The 21,634-nt window shown below is 44.7% G+C and overlaps 1 protein-coding gene across 1 annotated transcript in view; it reads left to right on the top strand.

Moving 5' to 3' along the window:
- The window catches only part of LOC148519701 (protein kinase C delta type-like), a 43,972-nt gene that overhangs the window by 12,407 nt on the left and 9,931 nt on the right, over positions 1–21,634 (top strand). The window contains exons 2-7 of the mRNA XM_088476195.1: positions 3,262–3,359; positions 8,471–8,641; positions 9,411–9,502; positions 11,591–11,653; positions 19,083–19,212; positions 21,307–21,462. Of these exons, the coding sequence (XP_088332321.1) occupies positions 3,262–3,359; positions 8,471–8,641; positions 9,411–9,502; positions 11,591–11,653; positions 19,083–19,212; positions 21,307–21,462 (710 nt within the window). The remainder of the gene's footprint in view (positions 1–3,261; positions 3,360–8,470; positions 8,642–9,410; positions 9,503–11,590; positions 11,654–19,082; positions 19,213–21,306; positions 21,463–21,634) is intronic.

Raw genomic sequence — 21,634 nt, 5'->3', positions numbered from 1 at the left:
CCCGGAGATGACGTGTGTTGCAAGTGGCAAGGGGGCATCATTAGACACTTGCGAGGGCAATTTGCCATAGCTCGCTAAAACATAGTGGGCGTTCTTACGCGACGCAGTGCGAGCACTAAATATCCGGCCCCTTTTTGCAAGTGAGCGACCACAACTTGCGAGCGGGTCTGAATGAGCTCCTATATCCCAAGTGTCACATTTCCTTTTCCTTCATAATGAAATTGTATAACACACAATGCCACAACGGACTAAAGGTGCTTACACACGTAGCGATTTTTTGATCGATTTGTCGATAATGACGTCATTATCGTTAAATCGTTCAAAAATATCATTTCGTTTATAACGATGACCGATAATCACAAATGCGCTTATAGTTATTGTTCATCGTCCATTTCAGATTTGTCCAACATGACAATTTTCATTAAGGGAAGAACATTATTCAAAATCGTTCATTACACTTCAAAAAATCGTTCACTTTTTCAAGGGAAAATCTGACAGCAGAGCGTTGGTTACAAAATCGTTACCTGTGTATGCACCTTAAGTATTAACATACAGATGTGTCATCATACACCTAGCCTCAATATGCCATGCGGCGTGAGACGCCAGGTCCTGTGCTACTCTGTGTGCGCCAAGGATTTTCTTAAAAATGTTTTCGCTCAAAAAATGACAAAACATTCCAGGAGACTGCACTGATTTATTTTATATGTGACGCTTATATCTGTGTGCGACTGAATCTGTATAGGAACCACAACAGGCCCTGGCATGGAAGAAAGCCGCGGCCGCTGCACTGTAGCACTTATATACAGACACAGACACACACAGATATACAAGCGTCGCATATCAAATTAGTCTGTGCAGTATCGGGAAGCGGGTTCTCACATCTTTGCGACTATAATGCATTTTCAGGTAAAAAACCTATGAAAGAGACGCACAGCGCAAGCCAAGTAAGACGAGACCTGTCCCGCAGAAAAGGGCAATTTGGCACATCTGAAGCAATAGTGTATGAGGGCACATCTGTATGCTACATGGTGGAATGTCTAATACGCTAATTGACACAATGGAACTGCTGACTTAGAGCAACTAATCACTTGATCAATTACCAGTGCTCTAATATCAATTAACTCCTCAAAATCAGGACCTATAAAGACATCTCCCATTTCCAAAATAACATGGAATGGGCAGAGGCTGGCACACTCAGCATGGGCAGAGAACCTAGTAGACTGAGCATGGGCAGAGAGTCTGGCAGAGACTGGGAATAGGTAGAGAGGCTGGTACAGACGGACAATGGGTAGAAAGGCTGGCACAAGCAGGATGGGTAGAGAGGCTGGCACAAATAGGCAATGGGTAGAGAGGCTGGCACATACAGGATGGGTAGAGAGGCTGACACAGAGAGGGGATGGTAGATAGGCTGGCATAGACAATGGAAAAAAAGAGAAACTGCCACAGACAGAATAGTAGGTAAAGCAAGAAAAGAAATAAAAGACAATGACCAGAAAGATACAGGAAGATATGAGATACTGTACAGGTTGTGTCTCCCATATCCAAAATGCTTGTGGCCAGGGTAATAGGGGGGACCGTTCAGTCATCTTGTGTCTCAAGCTCTTGTGCACTGGGGCCCACCGGGGATTACTAGGGCCGTTATAGCCACACTTAGTAATCACCTGGACGGTATAATGAGCTATATTCCATAATATGGCAATAAGTGGTGACATTATTGTGTCTCTGTGTTACATCACTGTCAGCATAGTTAGGTCTGAGGTGGCTGCTGTGGCTTTATATGAATTGATAGGTGATGAACTGATATGAGACCCATCTACATGTACACACTTAGGAACTGGGAGGTTATAATAGAATACATACAGATGTGTGTACATACGTCTATCCTCTGTGTGCTACAAGTCACATTACATAAAGCGTGACAGCAGTGAGACTCGGTAGCTGTTTTCTTTTTTCGTGTGACTTTTAACCTTCAAATGCATCTTATCCGCACAGCTATGCATACGGGACACACAAGCAGCTTTTACTGTTTACAATGATATGCGGCATCCCTATGTTCTGTGTGACTGGGGGTGTACCTGCATGCAAAATGCTATTTTACTCTATCAGCCCAAATCAACCCTTAGGGGCCTATTCATCAACACTAAAATAACGTTTTTAAGGACATTTTCCCTAAATAACATTATTTTGGTATTCATGTAGCCACTTAGCACAGGAGATATCACAGATATCTCCTTGCTAAGTTCCCCTGCGTTAATTTCCACACTCCCCATACATTAGTACATTAGTATGGGGATGTGGAAATTGTGGTATTCATCAAATTCCGAAAATTATAAATTTTCGGAATTTGATGCAGTTACTATTTGCCACTGTGAGGTGGCGAATAGCAGGTGAAACTTACCTGTATCTGCGTGTGCAGGTCCCCCGACGAGTCCCTCCGGCGCTCTGCTCCGTCCTCAGGCTCCGGAGGCTGGTCGGACATGTGTGCTCCCCAGCAGAGCACAAGAAAGTTTAGACAAAAAAAAAAAAGTTTTTTTTTTTCTAATCTGTCATGTGGTCTGCTGGGAAACCACATGACAGACCAGCAGGACGGAGCCGGAGGCTGCTGCACGGATAGGTAAGTCGGGGGGGGGAGGTGAGCGGAGGGGGGTGGGAGGGGGTCGGGGGGGTACACAAACTTAACGCATCTGTAGGCAGTGCTGCGCATGTGCTGGTTTTACAGATGTAACAGCGCATGCGCAGCACTGTTTCCAGATGCGATAAGGTAGTGTAGGCAGGGAAAATTATCTATTTCTCGAAAAGCTGTCATCGCAAAAATGACAGCTTTTCGGAATAGATAATTATGGAGAGGTGGAATGATGAATTCCACCTATAATTAGGTAGAACTCCAGGCGAGTTCTAAAGCTAATTATCTCCAGAGAATTTTTAGGTTTAATGAACAGGCCCCTCAGTCATTTTAGTAAACTTACCCTCTGGTGCTTCCAAGTAACTATACCGGGTAATGTTACTAAAGGTCCATTTTAATCGATTAAAATTCAATCAACACTGATGTTGTGTTTCAGGGGCTAAATCACACATTTAATAGCACCAATAACACAACATCGATGTTGATTGATTTTTAGCTGTAAAAGAGCCCTATAATGCATTTTATTTAGTGTTCCCAATGATCCCAGGGCAGTAATCATCACCATCACCTTACTGTGTCCTTATTATAGTTTTGTTAAACAATAAATTAATTATCTGTCTCTTATTTTATTCCCCAAGAACCAAGCAGCGTCTCACCAGCCTGCCCCGGTGACGCCTCTTATTCCATCAAGAGATTTAAGATCAGACGTGAGATCGGCCGGGGCAGCTTCGGAGTAGTAAGTTTCATGACGTTACTATAGTATATGTAGTATCTTAATGCAGATGCAAATAGATACATTATTCAGTATATAATAAAATGGGAAACCTGTAACAGTCATTTTCTCCCAATCAGAAACCATCTAAACCTTCTGCAGATATGTGATTTTTAAACCAATGCATTACTAGGTAGATCTAGCTGTACCATACTTACCTGCTCTCCCGGGATGCCTGGGAGACTCCTGAATCTCGGTACAGCAGTAATATCTGTACTATACGCTGCACCATAAAGGACAGCTCCCTATAGGTGACTGTATGACAGCTCTGTACCTACAGTACAGCAGTAATATCTGTACTATACGCTGCACCATAAAGGACAGCTCCCTATAGGTGACTGTAAGCCAGCTCTGTACCTACAGTACAGCAGTAATATCTGTACTATACGCTGCACCATAAAGGACAGCTCCCTATAGGTGACTGTATGACAGCTCTGTACCTACATTACAGCAGTAATATCTGTACTATACGCTGCACCATAAAGGACAGCTCCCTATAGGTGACTGTATGACAGCTCTGTACCTACATTACACTGCCTGTGCACATGTGACTACGGAATCCATATCATCTAGCAGTTTCTTCAGGGAGAATCATTGTAAAAACACTTGTCTGTATATGTCATTGAGGCTGATTCTGAGCAGGACTCAAGTGGTAATGAGGATATCAGCAAACTGTGCCTGCATTATCCACTTATCTGATTCATTTATTTCATCAAATTAGCTCAGAAAATGTTTATTTTTTTTATTTTTATTTAATTAAGTTTAAAAGGTGTTTTTTTTTAAATATATTTAAACTTTTTATATACAACAAATGTACATAGGGGTAGTTTTGCATCCCCCCCAACAACCGTGTCCGTGGGCCTCCATTGTACTTTTACGTCCCACCACCATCAAAATTAGCCCCCCCAGTGTCACAATATCCCCAGCAATAACAACTTCCCCCCTCCTAGTGCTAATAGGGCCCTGTGGCAAAGCCCCACCCTCGCCCCCAGGGACATTCGGTGCCCAATTTAGTTTCGCCCACCTCATGCGTCTCTGTATATATGTAAAAAACTAATTTAGATAACTCCGTCACCCCCAGCCCAAAAAAATATTTTAGTTGCCTGCATAACCCACCCTCCCCTCAGATCAAAAAGATGCCCCGCCCCCCTGACATTTGCAGAGCGCAGTGGAGCATCAGGCAGGGGGGACTGACTATCAGTTCCCCTGCTGCAGATGTCATTTAGGTCCCTCATCAGTCCCTCTGCACATACAGAGATCAGCATACTGGCGCTCCGAGGGGAACTATGGGCCTGATTCAGAGACGGACGCTCTGAAAGAGCAATCGCTCTGAATCAGGGCATTTGTTTTTTTTGGAGCGGCCTCCTGGCTGCTTGTGTGGTAACCTTGACTTTACGTGGTAAGTAAAGAGTTTACCTTGTGTGTTGTGGTTCAATCTTCACTCGACTTACGGAGAGGTGAGAGTAATGGAAGCACATGAAGGGGTGACGAGGCAGCTTGTGGTTTTTATTTTGTGAACACAGGTTTATTAGAGAGTCAGCAGGGCACTTGCATAAATAACACACCTCACTCAATGAGGCAGCCTTTGTATTGCATCAGTGGGAAAAAACATCAATAATGAGATTACACATAAAAACAATGGCATTTGTACGGCACCATACGGATTGGTGTAATAATACTTCGGCAGTATGACCATACAATGTAAGGCAACTTTTACGTTACTATTCACAGTTGAATTCAGTATTGAGCATACATTCTTATCTCAAACGGTTGCACACTACAAGAAAACAATTCAGCAATGATGTCAGTACTAAACTAACAGTTTCAATGTCCAGATGACCTTAAACACAAAACACTGTATTCCTACCCGTCTTCGCTGCTGCAGCTGGTGGAGCTCTTATAGATCAGTTTAAGTTGACCATGGTACTAGTCCCACTTAGTGTAGCATTTGTTAGTATTAAATCTGGGAGGGAAGAATCGCCAATGTGTATATGGAAGTCCTGTACACAGTACAGCAATTCAGTCACTGAATGTTAATTCCACTTTTCTCTCTATAAGCACATTCAATTCTCAGGCAATCAGGTTATTCAATATTCCTAAACAACTGTTACTGTAAAGTGTCCCGCAGTTCTATCCCAGGTTGAAGGGCTATATTATCTCCTTTCAGTAGTGTATTCCAGCTTTCAAGTATCAAGGACAGTCTTGGTGTGATCCGGAAAACATGCAGGGTAAATATTGGTGAGCTTGGTCAGTGAAGCAGATAACTCCTATATACTGAAAGTGAAAGTAACACTGAGGTTCTGCTATTTGCAACAAGGTATGAGAAAGTCCAGTACTACTGAGTGTCAGTGCAGCTCTGCCTGTGGTGCAATCAATCTTCCACTCACCACTCCTGTAGCTACCTCTGGTGCAAGGCTATGTAACTTTTCCACTGCTGGAGCTGTATGTCTATACTGCAGTAAATCGGTGGCCATCTTGTGGTTGGCAGCATGGCAACTCAAAGCAATTGTTGCTGTTGGCCTGCGGCCATCTTGTGGTTGGCAGAAAAAGTTATAAATCACAATAGGACAGCGACTTCTCTTATAAGTAGTATAACTGAAATGAGGGTGCTTTGAAGTTACCCTATGATGGCTGCTGCTGTGGTATGGGGCAGGGGGGATGATTACCCTGTACTGCGTGTTGCCACTGTGGCAGTGTACCTCCATGAGCGGCTCTTGCTGCTGCGCTGGACGCCTTAATGGTGTGCTGCTCTTCGTTGCTGTGGCTCACCTGACCCGGTCTATCTTCTGCGGGTCCCCGGCGTCCACGCTCCCGGCTCGGCTGCTCCACACTCCACTAGAGCTTTGCAGCTTGGCGGTCTCTGCCCGCTGTCCTCGTGCTGCACACCACACTTCTCCTCAGCTCCTGGCACGCCCTCTATATTTCACCCTCTTCTTCGCGGGCACCTGACCACACCCCCCAGCTTGAGAGACAGGACAGGCTCATCCAATCAGCACCAGCTGTCCCCTTGCTTCACACATGCTGGGGAGACATGTATTAACTCCTTCCTTGCCCAAAGTGGTATTAACCCCTCACAGTCCTAGGGGTGTCCGTTTCATGGGTGTCACACTCGCATAGCTGTGGGTAACCACCCACAGCTATTGCGAGTGGCCAGGATGATGGTAGCGATGGTCAAGACCATCGCGACCATCGGGCTTGCGACGAGACCCTTGTGGTAGGGTCTCGTGGCCGCAAGCCCCAGAGAGCTTCTGGCTCTAACAGAGCCGGAAGCTCTCCCACTGACATCACTGGTGATGTCAATGGGGCCACCCACAAACGGCAAGCGTTCGCATGGGTACGCCTCCATTTGTGAAGCCACCCCCCCACCACGCCTACAAAATGGGGCGAGCTGTCGATCAACATCGACAACCGCCCTTATGTAGTGAGCCACGGAGCAAGAGAATTTCTCTCTCGCTCCGAGGCTTGCGAGTGGGTCTGAATCAGGCCCTATGTTCCCTCCTTGCACTTTTACTTTCGACCCCTCATGACCTCCAGTGCACTGTTCACAAGGCATTCTGGGGTGTGATTCTGGCAGTGATGTTGGCAGTCACAGACCACTTGTGCAGAACGTATCCCCCCTGCTGAAGTCGGAGGAGGGCTGGTGTGGTCACATGATAATGCAGCCCTGCCAGATGAAGCACTTCTGGCTCAGTCACATTACATGCGACCACACCAGTTATTGGTTATAGAAAGAAACTGGCAGCTGCGCATACAGCTAATCAGACTAATAACACATAGACGGAGGTCAACATTATGTACAGAATGATCCATGCTCAGACAAACTACACTAACCGTGAGATAGGTGTTTCTGGGCAGTGATATTGTGTATGTACGAATCTGATCGTTCTAGTAGGATCATCATGGGAGTGTCATGGCCATTCCACAAATGACATGGCACAATATTATGTAACCTGGTATTTACAGTGCTGCTGTGTACAATGTACTAGCATCTATGTACTCAGACCCACTGCACCACACAATACACAATCCTAAATTACATCACAGTGCAAACAGTAGCGTAACTTGTGTTTTGTTAGTCAGTCTGATAACAAATTATTACCACTCTGACACATAAAGTAGCATAGAGCTGTACAAATAGTGCAATATACACATTTGGTTTGATAAAACACAGCAAAGTAGAAGGAAGCAGAGATATTTCAGACTTGTATTTGGAAGGTAAGTAGCGGGGCTGGGGGTAGGGTTAGGCACTATGGGGGGAGGGTTAGGCACTATGGGGGAGGGTTAGGCACTATGGGGTGAGGGTTAGGCACTATGGGGGTAGGGTTAGGCACTATGGGGGGAAGGTTAGGCACTATGGGGGAGGGTTAGGCACTATGGGGGGAGGGTTAGGCACTATGGGGGGAGGGTTAGGTTTAGGGTGTGGCGGGGGGGAATAGGTTTAGACACTAGGGGGGAAGGTTAGTTTCAGGCACCGGGGAAGGAGGGTTAGGGTAGGAAGAGGGGGGAGGGTTAGGATACCTAACAATAGGTGTCGGTATCCTAACCCTGTCGGGATGCCGGCGTTGGGATTTCGACCGCCGCAATTAGCTTAAGTGCCTCACCTAAGTAATACAGATGTGCGGGAGGCTTCTCTCCCAGCAATAATTATGCTGTTGAATAGATAGTGCAGCTGTTTCTCACAACAATGTTCCTCCTGCCACTGCCAACACTTATATTCCTTAGAAAGAGCTATGTGGTCAGGGATATCCTGCAGACTGGGCTAGTTATTCGCACTACAGGCATTAGAGTCACTGTTCAACAGATGGAAACAGAGATCTAGGTTGAGAGTCCCTCTTGGTTGGGCGTCTTCCTCATAGGTAACGTTATGAATGTGGGCGGGACTGAAGGCAGCCTATGTAAGCAGCTGATGTCACCACCTGCATCACATTTAGGAGCTCATTTTAGTGTCTAATATATGGAAAGTATTCACAGTGCAAATAGTCCTCATTAATTATATTCATAATATTTCATTATACACTGGAACGGCCATTTGTGCTCCCCACCCTGTAATATATCTATATCTCTGACACATTCAGGTCCTGCTGGCATACGACAGGGTGGCACAGAAGAACGTCGCCATGAAGCTCCTGGAGAAGATCGGGATGTCAGGGAGAGAAGTGGGCAGCGCAGAGATGGAGAGGAGAGCTCTGCAAGCTACATCAGGAAGCCCCTTCCTCATGCACAGCCTCCTGACATTCCAGACCGAGGTATTACCATAATACACATCAGAACAACGTGCAAATAACGCGATGGTCACTCCACTTTCCCTACATCCCCGAACAAGCAATAAATACCGTACACACGATGCAATCTTCCAAACGACAGCACAATATATCATGTCAGAGGATTGTATCCAATTAGTCTTTTCTCCTGCACACACTATGCGATCATTGTATAGATACCTGGTAGTTCAGGTGATGTCGACAGAGGAAAGATTGGACCAATATATCTTATGGTCTTTTGGATGGGTGTACACACTGCACGATTTTCCTTAACATCGTTGAAAATATCTTTAACGTCCCAATGTCCCTTCATCCCAGAACAAACAATACTGAGTGTACAAACTGTGTAATCCTTCAAGCGAAGAACAAATTAATGTGAGGTTTGTATATGATTTATCGTTGCTCCTGTACACACTAGAACAACCAGGCGTCTTCAGAAGCCAAATCGGAACGACATATCCCCTGGTTGCCCGGTTGGTCGTACACACTACACGATGCGCACCACATCGTTCATGATATCCTCTGACTGACCATACAGCACGGCCAACAGCGTACACACTGTGCGATCTGTACAACATATCGTTGCAATATGCCTCAAAACGACATATCATACAGTAATTGTCACTGTGTAATATGGTGGAGAGTATGGTACCTGCTGTAGGCTCTGGGCACCCAGACCAGGTAAATGGAGAATAAATGACTGTGCTAGAGTAAATAGCACATATGTGACTGTTCTGTCTGTGTCCTGGGATAGGAGCATTTAGGTATCATCATGGACTATGCCAGCGGAGGAGACCTACTACAGCTCCTGCAGAAAAGAGGCCGTCTTGAGATGGACGCTGCAAGGTAAGATCCAGCAATGAGCTGACGTGAGCCTCTGTGTAATTATGTGCGAGGGACAATGTGAGACATAGGAGCTTACAGTGTGGGGAATGAGATACATTATGTAATACATGCAGTGGCAGAACAGTTATCATACGCTGCCTTCATTACATTTACCCTACTGACTATACCAGCACTGGCCACCACTGATCACCACATTGTGTGTTCCATAAGGTACAACCACATTACAGATAGAAAAGAAGAAATAGGACAGAAACCACACACAGCCACACATGTACACACACACATGTACACACACACACACAGCCACACATGTACACACACACACATGTACACACACACACCGGCACACATGTACACACACACAGCCACACATATACACACACACAGACACACATGTACACACACACAGCCACACATGTACACACACTCACACATGTACACACACACAGCCACACATGTACACACACACATGTACACACACAGCCACACATGTACACACACTCACACATGTACACACACACAGCCACACATGTACACACACACAGCCACACATGTACACACACACACATGTACACACACACAGCCACACATGTACACACACACACAGCCACACATGTACACACACACACACACACAGCCACACATGTACACACACACAGCCACACATGTACACACACACACACATGTACACACACACAGCCACACATGTACACACACACACATGTACACACACAAAGCCACACATGTACACACACATACACACTTGTACACACACACACATGTACATACACACATGAGCAATAAATGTTATCCCCTCCCCACTTGTTGGTCACTCATCATTTAATCTCTCACTCTCTCCTGCATACACTGTCCTTATTTCCCTTCTCTATAGCTCCCTTACACTCTCCCCATCCCACAATGTGTCTCTCTATCCCCCATATACACAGTATGGGGCTGAGTCAGTCGCACTCTTCTGAGACCGCATTACCATCTTCTGCCGTAGTTGCGTCTGCCACTTTATACTAATGCTAGTATCATCCCTTCCCCTGGTGTACAAGCCTATGTCTGACTGTGATGTACAGTTTGTGTGTATGTAGATTCTTGTCCCATGCTAGGAGCCCATTCTCCATCAGATTATGGCCATCAATGTAAGCATTTAAGCCTCTGAGTGTATGACCAGTTATGTGATACTCCCATCAGACAGTGTATCTCCTACATCTGAATAGCCACCTCCGAGTCACTGCCCAATATATATCAGAGACCGTGTAATAACTACTGCACCTCTTTATGTACACACTGCGGGACCAGATAGGAGGAGAGCCTGGCCATGGGGGAGGAAGTAAGCAGATTGGTGCTATAGTAACTATGCAGTGGCTGTCTGGTACATTCACACCACCTCCTTTATAAGGGTCTTATACCTGTGACTTATGGTCCCATAAATATGGCACAACCTGTACTGCACTGATCCCATTTGCCACCCATGACCCCCCTCCCCCATCTCCTGTTGGTACTGCTACATAAAAAAAAGGATCAGCAGCTGCTCTGATGTGGGGTTGAGTGAAGGGAATGGCTTGCTGTGCCACCCCCAGCAGGTGGCGCCCCTATGCACGTGCCTACTGGGAAATCCACTACACTAAGTATTGGTGCATACACACGGTCAGACTTGCTAGATCAACTATATGCGATTTGAACGATTCTACCAATGATTTCATGAACGATTTCTGACAATATTTAAATGAATGAAATCGTCCAAATCTGACTGCAATCACAGTTGATTTCAGATATCGTTATCTGACATGCGGGCACGCGCATCGTTCATCGATGCATGTCAAACATGTCAACGATATGAATGATATAATGATTTTTGCAATCGTTATTGTTCATATCTTCCAGAAAATCTGACCGTGTGTACACCCCATATGTGTGAGATAGAGAAGAGATGTCAGAGGAAAACCAGACAGATAGCAAATCTATACAGTCCTCACACTTATTATATATTCCATGTACACACTAATTCTGTATGTAAGGAATCCTCATGGAGAACAGGATCTGGGACATTACAATAATGTTACATTTCTATTATTACAGATTCTACGCTGCAGAGATCGTCTCCGGTCTCCAGTACTTCCACATGATGGGCTTCATACATCGGTAACTACCTTTCTCTCCTCATGTCATTGTGTATAGAAGATGTCACTTTGGGATTCCCATGTTCATACCATGATACCCAGAAGTAACTGTTCTTACAATGTTAAATGAATGAAAGTAATTACATCCTTAGAAAAGAAAAAAAGGTGAAAAGCAGCGATCGGCGAAAAGATTTCACCGATTTCAGCTTTTCTCCTGTTTTCAAAGTATCTCCGTATTCAGTTCCCGGGAGTTGTCACCTTGACGAAAACTTCATAGGCAAAAACAGGCGAAAAAGTTTCTCCAGCAAAGGACAGGAGAAACGAAGCACAAAATCCATATTTTGGGGTACAAATGTGGGGACTTGGTTCAGAACCCTGAACACCCTGGACACTCCCCTAATGATTAATTATGCAAAAAAAAAAAGTTACATTATCTTAATTCACCCCCAAAAAAACGTAATTTTTGGGGTGAAAATGTAAAAAGTGTTGGAAAATGGGTAAAAAGCAGTGGGCCTAGTATTTGGGGGGCTATAAGGTAGAGACAGGTGTATAAGGTTGCAGGAAGCTGCAGGAGGTGTATTTTTTTGAGTTTTTAAATCTTCACTTTAGAGACACCAAAACATACTAGTACCCATTTACATGTACCCCAGATTTACCTGCAGTACTTATTTTGCTCAAGAAAACATTGCAATATATCATTTTTTCACACTTATGCAAACATACATATAACAGCCATTTGACTAAATTTTAGATCACTCAATACTTATTAGGGCTATTAATACTCTTCTGTATTGATTTCAAGGGTCAGTGAGGCTTTTTTTGGGGTACAGACTGATTTCTCCAAAATATGCTGTCCTTTTTGCTAGTGTCATTATTAAATACATTCGCTGCTGCTCAGAGTATACTAACGATGATCCGAGGGGCAATACTACAGATTCCACTGCACTGTGGGAGACATCATGACAACTCTCCCCACACAGCATGGAAGCCAAGAGGGCACAGGTTGCGGTGGTGTTACCTTGGGGGAAGAACATGGACAGATCTGCCCCCAGGGCAACCCTCCCTGTGCCATGGCACCATTCAAACTGCCTCCTTATTGCCCTCCCTCCCAACACTGAAGGTGTAAAGATTGGGACAGCGGTGTGACCATGTAATGGAGTGGTGTGGCTGGGTATCAGAAGGGCATGGCCACACTACCATGGTGTGGAGCAGTAGGCTTACCCTTATGTCTCCCTCCAGTAGACCTACCACCCTGTCACTGCCGCATGCACCTTTGGTAGAGCACAGCAGAAGGGAATATAATACCTCCCAACTATCCCACTGACATTGGGCACATGGGAAGTACTGTATGCTATTGGTGTATATGTGGGGCTGATAATGTTTGGCTCCCATTAGCGTGTTGTCTTATACTGAATAACTACACAAGTGCAAAGTACAAAAATGCAAGGAAGGCAATACTCAGTATTAACTACCGAAAGGAGTAATATAATCCATGATCAGTATAATGATATTCTATATGAGCCACAGACAATACAGGGAAGGCAATACTCAGTATTAACTACCGAAAGGAGTAATATGATCCATGGTCAGTATAATGATATTCTATATGAGCCACAGAAAATACAGGGAAGGCAATACTCATTATTAACTACAGAAAGGAGTAATATGATCCATGATCAGTATAATGATATTCTATATGAGCCACATAAAATGCAGGGAAGGCAATACTCATTATTAACTACCAAAAGGAGTAATATGATCCATGATCAGTATAATGATATTCTATATGAGCCAGAGAAAATGCAGGGACGGCAATACTCATTATTAACTACAGAAAGGAGTAATATGATCCATGATCAGTATAATGATATTCTATATGAGCCAGAGAAAATGCAGGGACGGCAATACTCATTATTAACTACAGAAAGGAGTAAAATAATCCATGATCAGTATAATGATATTCTATATGAGCCACAGAAAATACAGGGAAGGCAATACTCATTATTAACTACCGAAAGGAGTAATATGATCCATGATCAGTATAATGATATTCTATATGAGCCAGAGAAAATACAGGGAAGGCAATACTAATTATTAACTACCGAAAGGAGTAATATGATCCATGATCAGTATAATGATATTCTATATGAGCCAGAGAAAATACAGGGAAGGCAATACTCATTATTAACTACCGAAAGGAGTAATATGATCCATGATCAGTATAATGATATTCTATATGAGCCAGAGAAAATGCAGGGAAGGCAATACTCATTATTAACTACCAAAAGGAGTAATATGATCCATGATCAGTATAATGATATTCTATATGAGCCACATAAAATGCAGGGAAGGCAATACTCATTATTAACTACCAAAAGGAGTAATATGATCCATCATCAGTATAATGATATTCTATATGAGCCACATAAAATGCAGGGAAGGCAATACTCATTATTAACTACCGAAAGGAGTAATATGTTCCATGATCAGTATAATGATATTCTATATGAGCCACAGAAAATGCAGGGAAGGCAATACTCATTATTAACTACCGAAAGGAGTAAAATAATCCATGATCAGTATAATGATATTCTATAATAATAGCCACAGAAAATGCAGACTTGTACTACATACAAAAAGTATAGCACCTGGCACCAATTTTAATTAGTACAATTTACTGATTGCCTGCTGCTTTCCAAAATAGCGATTAAAGTGCCCATACATCAGTGACTGATTGTCGCGATCCGGCGATGCGATGGGAAATGCGGAGTTTCCAGGTGGAAATGCCGGCCGGCCACCATCGCTGTTCAGCGTTCCGTCACCGGATCGCTGAAATTTTACATTTTAAATATCCCCGATTAGACAATCACAATAATTTTTTGATCGCAATCAACAAATCAAGAAAATCCAACATGTTGGATTTCTGCGATCCCGGGTTCCAGCATCGCAGGATCGCGGCAATCTGTCTCTAATGTATGGGGCCCTTAACTCAACCCATACAAGTAAAGGTCCCCATACATCAGCAATCTGAAAACCACAATTGAACAATTTGAAGATTTATTGCCCGATTTTAGGATTTCCCAACCTAGCAATCTGCGCCCATACATTACAGATCTTTTTCAGTGATTTGCAGATCGATTGCAGCAAATACAGATCTGCCAATCTTGAAAGGCCCATCATTTTACTAGTAACGGTCTGCAAATCTGCTGATCATGTCCATACACTAGCAATCTGCAGCCCCAATCCATCTGTGAAATCCAACATGTTGGACAATCTGATATAACAATTCCAATCACTTTTTGGTTGCAATCTGCGATCTGTGAAGCTCATACATTGCAGATTTTTATACACAATCGATTGCAAATTGCAGAATTGCCACAATCGATTGCTGATTTATGGGGGCGTTAATTAAGAATACAAATCAAGATGAAGGAAGTGCTAGCAATCAGCATTTATTATCACAAGCGTATTCAACATAAATAACACGCAATATGGAAAATTACACCAGCCGGTATTCATATAATTATCACAATATATATAAACTGGTTTATAAGAAAACACAGCACATAGGGCCTGAACGCAGTTGCCAATACGCACACAATCGGTTGATTAATTTGCATTGCGCATGCATTGCGAGTACGCGAACTAGCAATTATGATGGGAACTGTGCTTGCAGAGGCTACGCAGACCCATGGCAGAGTGAATGGCAGGAAGCGCCGTTTGTGGGTGGTGATGGGGGGGTGGTCGGGCGAACGCAGGCATGCCAGTGCGTTGCAAGGCCATTGAAGGGGCGTGCATAAATGATCTACTTCGTGGCCATACGCAGCCTGAGGCCTCATAGCGTGTGCTGAAGTTAGCAATTCCTGAGTGAGGTCTGACCTGCCCTAACTGTGCGTATGGGTCCGATGTTACTCGATGTTACCGATTATTTTGCTAAGTTGCCCAAGTATATGGATGTGAGTAAGGGGAAGTGGGAGCCCTTATGTCAGGCTGTGATCGCAATGCGATTACAAATAATTGATTTCACAGCTGATATTACGCATGCATAGCCTGCGTATTAACAGAATAGCGATCCTTGCTGAATCAGGCCCATAGTTAGCAGCCCTAGGGATGTCCAAGACCATGTAATGGTCTATTTTGTTAGTGAAGCAACATTAATGGGGGTATCCAATTGCGGGAGGGAAATTTAAAAAACTTGCGGTGCAAGGTTTGTTACGCAGCCGCTGCATTTTGCTTTTCAATTAGGGGACTAAAAATGGGACGCAGTAAATCACAGCATCTATTTTTCTCGCACCTCCAGAGTAAAGCTGGCCACACATCTAAAGATTATCTGTCCAACCAGCCAACTAGTTGATTGGTTGGAATGAAAATCTGGTAAGGTATGAAAGCAAATGACAATCAGCAATTTTCTCCCAAACACCAGAAAATGGACAAAAACTGTTTTTTGAACAAATTGTTTATCTCAAACATTTAACAAACTTGTCCGACGACCATTTTCATCCATTTAGGAGCAAATTGCTGATCATCAGTTACTCCCATACGTTACCAGATTTTCATTCCAACCAATCAACTATTTGGATGGTTGGACAGATAATCTTTAGATGTGTGGCCAGCTTAAATCTGATTTTTCCTAGAATCATTAATTTTAGGAGAAATCAGTGGGACTTGCACTTGGATCCTGGTGGCAGCAACCCCCTGAGGACTTATTAAGCAATTAGAAGTTTCCAATTGGCTTAATTAGTCCTTAATTACTCACCTTCCGAAGCAAAGTCTTCTGCATCCAAGGTCGAGAGCCGGGTCTTCTACAGCAAGGTTAGTATGTGAGTGTGTGTAAGTGTTTGTGAGTGTATGTGTGTATGAGTGTGTGTGTGACTCACGGTGTGTGTGACTGCCCCTCTGTGTAAGTGTAGTGCCCCCTATAGCTGGCGCTGAGAGAACTACATCTTCCAGCAGCCTTTGCGCCTCCCAGCAGCCCCCTCTCCAGTGACAAGATGGAGAGGAGGCCACCGAGAGCTGTGGAGACCACCTGAGACCCCTGGAAAGGTCAGAATAATTTTTTTATGTCATTTTTTTTTTACGCGCTGCAGAGATTTCAGCTCTGAAAACCCAGCAACCACTTTTTTAAAATTGGATACCGTGGGTATCGGGAGTGCGCATACCCGCAGTAATCCAAAATTGGGTGCAAGGTTTATTACCTAGCTAAGTTTCGTGCCCAAATAAATCACCCCCCATGTCTCTAATCACGATCAAGCTGTTTGTTAGTGAAGCAGGCTTAGGCCCGTATTCAATTTGATGGCAAAATGTCCGAGGTCAGACTTTTCGCCATCATCGCAGGTTTTTCATGGATAAAGTATTGGGCACGCGCCCGCTTTATGCCCGTATTCAATTAGGATCCAGCGAAAACGGGACCCGGCGGAAAGGTAAGTATTAAAAAATATAGGGAATTTTCGGGAAATGTTCCTGGCACCCACCTAAAGATGTCCATACATGGGAGTTCACTATGGTTACCCCCGTTTTTGCCTGCAGAAGGTAGTCGGGGTTTTAAAACAGCCGCGGCAGGTGCATAAGAAGGGGTGAAGAATAGCATTTAGCTATTTTTTGGGGGAAAAATAACTATGTCTATCAAATTTGGGGTACATGAAAATGGATGTAAGCATATTTTTAATTCCCTAAACTAATTTTAAAAAATGCTTCAAAAATGCACCTGCCACTACCACCCGCATTCTTGAAAACACCTGCCGCATACATGGAAACCCCTCTGGAATCAATTTCGCTAGTTTAAAACTTTGTCCCCCATTTTTATTCACCCCCAAAATTAAAGTTCATTTTTTGGGGTGTCCTAATTTTTTTGTTCTTACTTTTTTTGACACACATTACTTTTAAGGGACATTCCCAGGGGTGCAGGCTATTTTTTTCAAGCCTGCACCCCTAAACCCTGATTCTGCACTTTTTTTTGCCACCTATTCAGTGGAGAAAACTTATCCCCTTTTTTTTCAAAGACTTTTTGCACCAACGAAAAGTCTTTGAAATTGAATACGGGATAATTGAAACAGGTGGAAATTACGTTTTCGGCGATAAATTATCGCCGATAACTGGTTTTCGCCTCAAACTGAATACGGGCCTTAATGTAAGTTGCTTTACTTGCTGAGTTATTTTATATTTCTTCCTGGCCAGGAAACTTTGGATTAGTATAACTCATCAAGAACTGGTTAGTAATGTATACAATGGTTACTCTACCTGGTCATTCTCATAGGGATTGTGGGCCTGATTCAGAGCCGGGCGCTCGTTCTAAAAAAGGGGCCAGATATTTAAATTGTGCTCACTCTTTGCGGTGTGTTGACGCCTCTATGTCTGAGCGAGCATCCGAAAAATGCACTCGCTATTTTGTAAAGACGCCACTTTGCCGTTCGCATCACACGTCATCTCCGGTATTTATTAAATTAATCGGGAACATCGAAAGGCATCTGAACTGCTCGCAGTGCTTGCAGTAGGATTTACTTACCGCTATCACTGCGAGCAGTTCAGGCTGAAAGACAACCAAGTGACATGGTCGATGACGCTCCTTTACTAATTATGCACTCCCATTAAACGCCCTTTTGACCGTTAGGCACGCCTGCGCTCGGATCTCCACTCCCCCGTTTTCAAACACCTTCCCCTGTTACCACCCACAAACGGTACATTCTGCTAATCAAAGTAGCAGCCCTTCGCTGTCTTACGAGCGCACGATTTCTGACCGCAATGACTGTTTTGCGCATGCGCATTACGACCCATACGCATGTGCAGTTTTGCGAACATCGCTCAGAGCGAACGAGCGGCCGCTTACGAGCGGCTCTGAATCAGGCCCTGTATGCGGTGTCCTGATTCAGCACCTCCTGGCTGCTGGTGTAGACCTAGAATGCAGCCATACCTGGGGGAGCAGGACTCCAAGTGCAGCAAACTTCCAGGGCACATATAGGTACCACTTGGTGTCATTTAGCGGCAATAACACATTTCCCTGCCTCCACAACTTGTCAGCGGCTTCCTCAGCATTCTAGGACTATACCAGCAGCCCAACCACACTACAAGGCGCACACCCATTTCATCAGGGCTGTTATAGAAATCAGGGAACCTGTGTGCAAGATATTTGCATGGGACCCTCCCCCCAGAGAAATAAGGTGCTGGCGCCTGCACAGAAGACAGATGTGCAGTAGGTGGCACTGATGCCAGAGGGATTGCTCCCTTCTGCCCAGATGCACTGCCCATCACAGTCCTTGGTACTGGCCTCATAACATGGACTGCCCTGATCCGGCCAGGTGTAATAGGCATTTATCCTCTAGGTGGCGCATGTTTCCACAGTCACAAATTAGCCTTACTCACTTATGATACTTTGTATTTCTTCATTGAGTACTTGGTATTTGTTTGCTATGACAGATTATGATCCACATTCTAAATGCAAAATATCCCTTTTACAGAGATATAAAACCAGAGAACATACTCATTGATGACGCCGGCCATATTAAAATAGCAGATTTTGGGCTGGCGGTGACCACCTTTCATGGAGCCACGGGCATTGCAGGAACAGCAGGGTACATTGCCCCAGAGGTAAGGCTATAATATTATACAGATGGTACATCACTACCATGCAGCATGTGCAATGATCAAATCGCCCAATCTGATGATTCCCAGTGTGGCCGTAATAGCGTTCCCGCTAGGCGGTTTTAGCGGGGCGCCTGCCAGCCTGCGGGTTGTCTCCACCCGCAGTTCACAGTGTCCTGCGGGTAGTCAAAACGGCGGCACAGCAGTCACCACCGGTGAATGGATGCCAGCTTGGGGGCTGCCTGGCATGTCCGTAAGTGCCGGGCACGCCCCCAGGAGTGACGAAAAGGGGACGCGTCATAAAGACACGCCCCCTTTTCTTTGGTCATGCCCCCTATTTGGGCACGCACAGAAGTGTCCTAGCTCTAGGTCCGGCGCCCTGCCCGCTGCCGGACCTAGAGTGAACACTACGTAATATGATTCAAAACACAGAAACACCCAATTTACAGATGCGGAATGTGTTAAATCCTATTTTATCACTGGGTGATCATCCTCTAACGTAGTAATAATAAAAGATGAAAGATTCTCATAAGAAATGAGCAACCTGCATACTATGCACAGTCACTGCTTAATGATCTAAATTGCATCTAATAAGGATTTCCCTTCATGCCAGCCAATCACAGGCTTTTTCCCATTCCTGGTGGCTTATGGGCCTGATTCAGTGATGGACGGAATTGCAGAGCGCACACAAGCGGCTGTGCAATTCCGTCCATTTCAAATGCAAATAAAGAAAGTGGTGTCAGACACGTCCTTGCTGCATCTGCGTGATCCCAGCGCTGTGACTGAGGTCGCAGCCCTGGTCACCATCGGAACAATCACGACCATCAGTCGCAAATGTTGTCACAGACCGTGGCCTCATCCCTGCCTCAGAATCTGGGCGACACCCCCCAGTTTCCGGGAATGCTGCCAGGGAACGTCCCCGCTCCGCCTCCCAAACGCTGCAGCCTGTCAATCAGACTGAGAACTCGCAGGCAATGGGCTGCAAATGCGCAGTACACCCACCATCTTAGATGTGCGCTAACCATTGGGTTAACATACATCTCTGAATAAGGCCCTATGATTGGCTGGCTGTAAAGCAGAACAAGGTAATAAAAATATATATATTGCCTGTGCATACATGTACTAAAAGAATGACAGAACCCTGACCATGGTAGTAGGTGTGCGCTTATCCCAAGAAGAATTACCACCCTAGTGACTCATACAATACAGAGAGCATCCAAGTGACCACCATATTATTATCCTTTATTTATATGGTGCCACAATGGTTCCGCAGCGTCTTACACAGTACATGAAAAACTTAGCGAAAAAGAAAACAGTGACTTACAGTACTAGACAATACAGGACAAGGACATAGAGCTGGAAGCAGGGGCATTTCTAGTGAGGTGAGGGCCCGAGTGCAGTCTCCATCACGGGCCCCCTCCTCTCTGTTCGGCAGCGCTCTGATCTGTGCCCGGCCAGCGCCGGAGTTATAGACTCTGGGCATTTTCCCTGCACTGCACATGCACAAACAACGGGATGCTATGGGCAATATCTCCACTTCTAATAACTCTCAATTTAGTAAATGTACCCCTATGTCACCAGTGCTCTGCTCCACTGTCTCCTCCCCATCATTGCCTCTGACCGTGTCTAAATGGGTTCCCACCCCGGACTCCTGCTAGCTTCAGTGAGTTGCCCTACCCTGGCCCCTGCTTACTGTCTGTCCCAGTCTGTGGTGTGATAGTAATATTTGGTACTTTCTCTATGTGCTTATGGTACAGTACGGTCTGCTATGGGTGGCTTCATTATGTAATTATCACTGAATCCCATCATTGTGGTGCCATCCTCGCTGTACAATGCCAGGAATTGCAGCACTGCATAGTGAAGGAGGGGCCACAATGTTGAAACTGCTGCACCACACACCCCTCCTCACTTCTTGCTGCCCCCTCCCAGAGGCAGCAGCCAAAATATCAGCAGGTATGATACCTTGTACTTCCATGTAGTATGAAGTACTGTCCCTCTTTGTGTCCTTTATGTGACTATTGTACAGTGCTCACGGCTCAGTTGTGTTCTCCTATTTATAATACCGTCTAACCTAGTGACCTGTTTTCCTCTTACTGACAGATGCTCTCAGGACAGCAGTATGATGCCGGGGTAGATTGGTTCTCCTTTGGGGTGGTACTATTCCAACTGACCACAGGAAAACCCTGGCTCTTCTGCAAGCTCTCTGTGTTGCCGGACTGTCACCTAAGTCCTATTGCAGAAGACATCCTTGAACAGGTCAGTGTGAGTAGATACTTGGGACTCAGCACTACCTACAAGAATATCATGAACAATGTGTCCCTATAATCAGTATGTTATGTTCATACACATTCCATTCTCTAGTACCTGTCTTGTAGTTATTCTTGCTATGAACGATCAGTCATCTATAAATGGAGAACTTATCTGTATT

This window comes from Taudactylus pleione, unplaced genomic scaffold (assembly GCF_031769625.1).
Source record: "Taudactylus pleione unplaced genomic scaffold, aTauple2 ptg000184l, whole genome shotgun sequence".
Lineage (NCBI taxonomy): Eukaryota > Metazoa > Chordata > Amphibia > Anura > Myobatrachidae > Taudactylus > Taudactylus pleione.
This window is presented reverse-complemented; position numbering and strand designations above follow the sequence as displayed.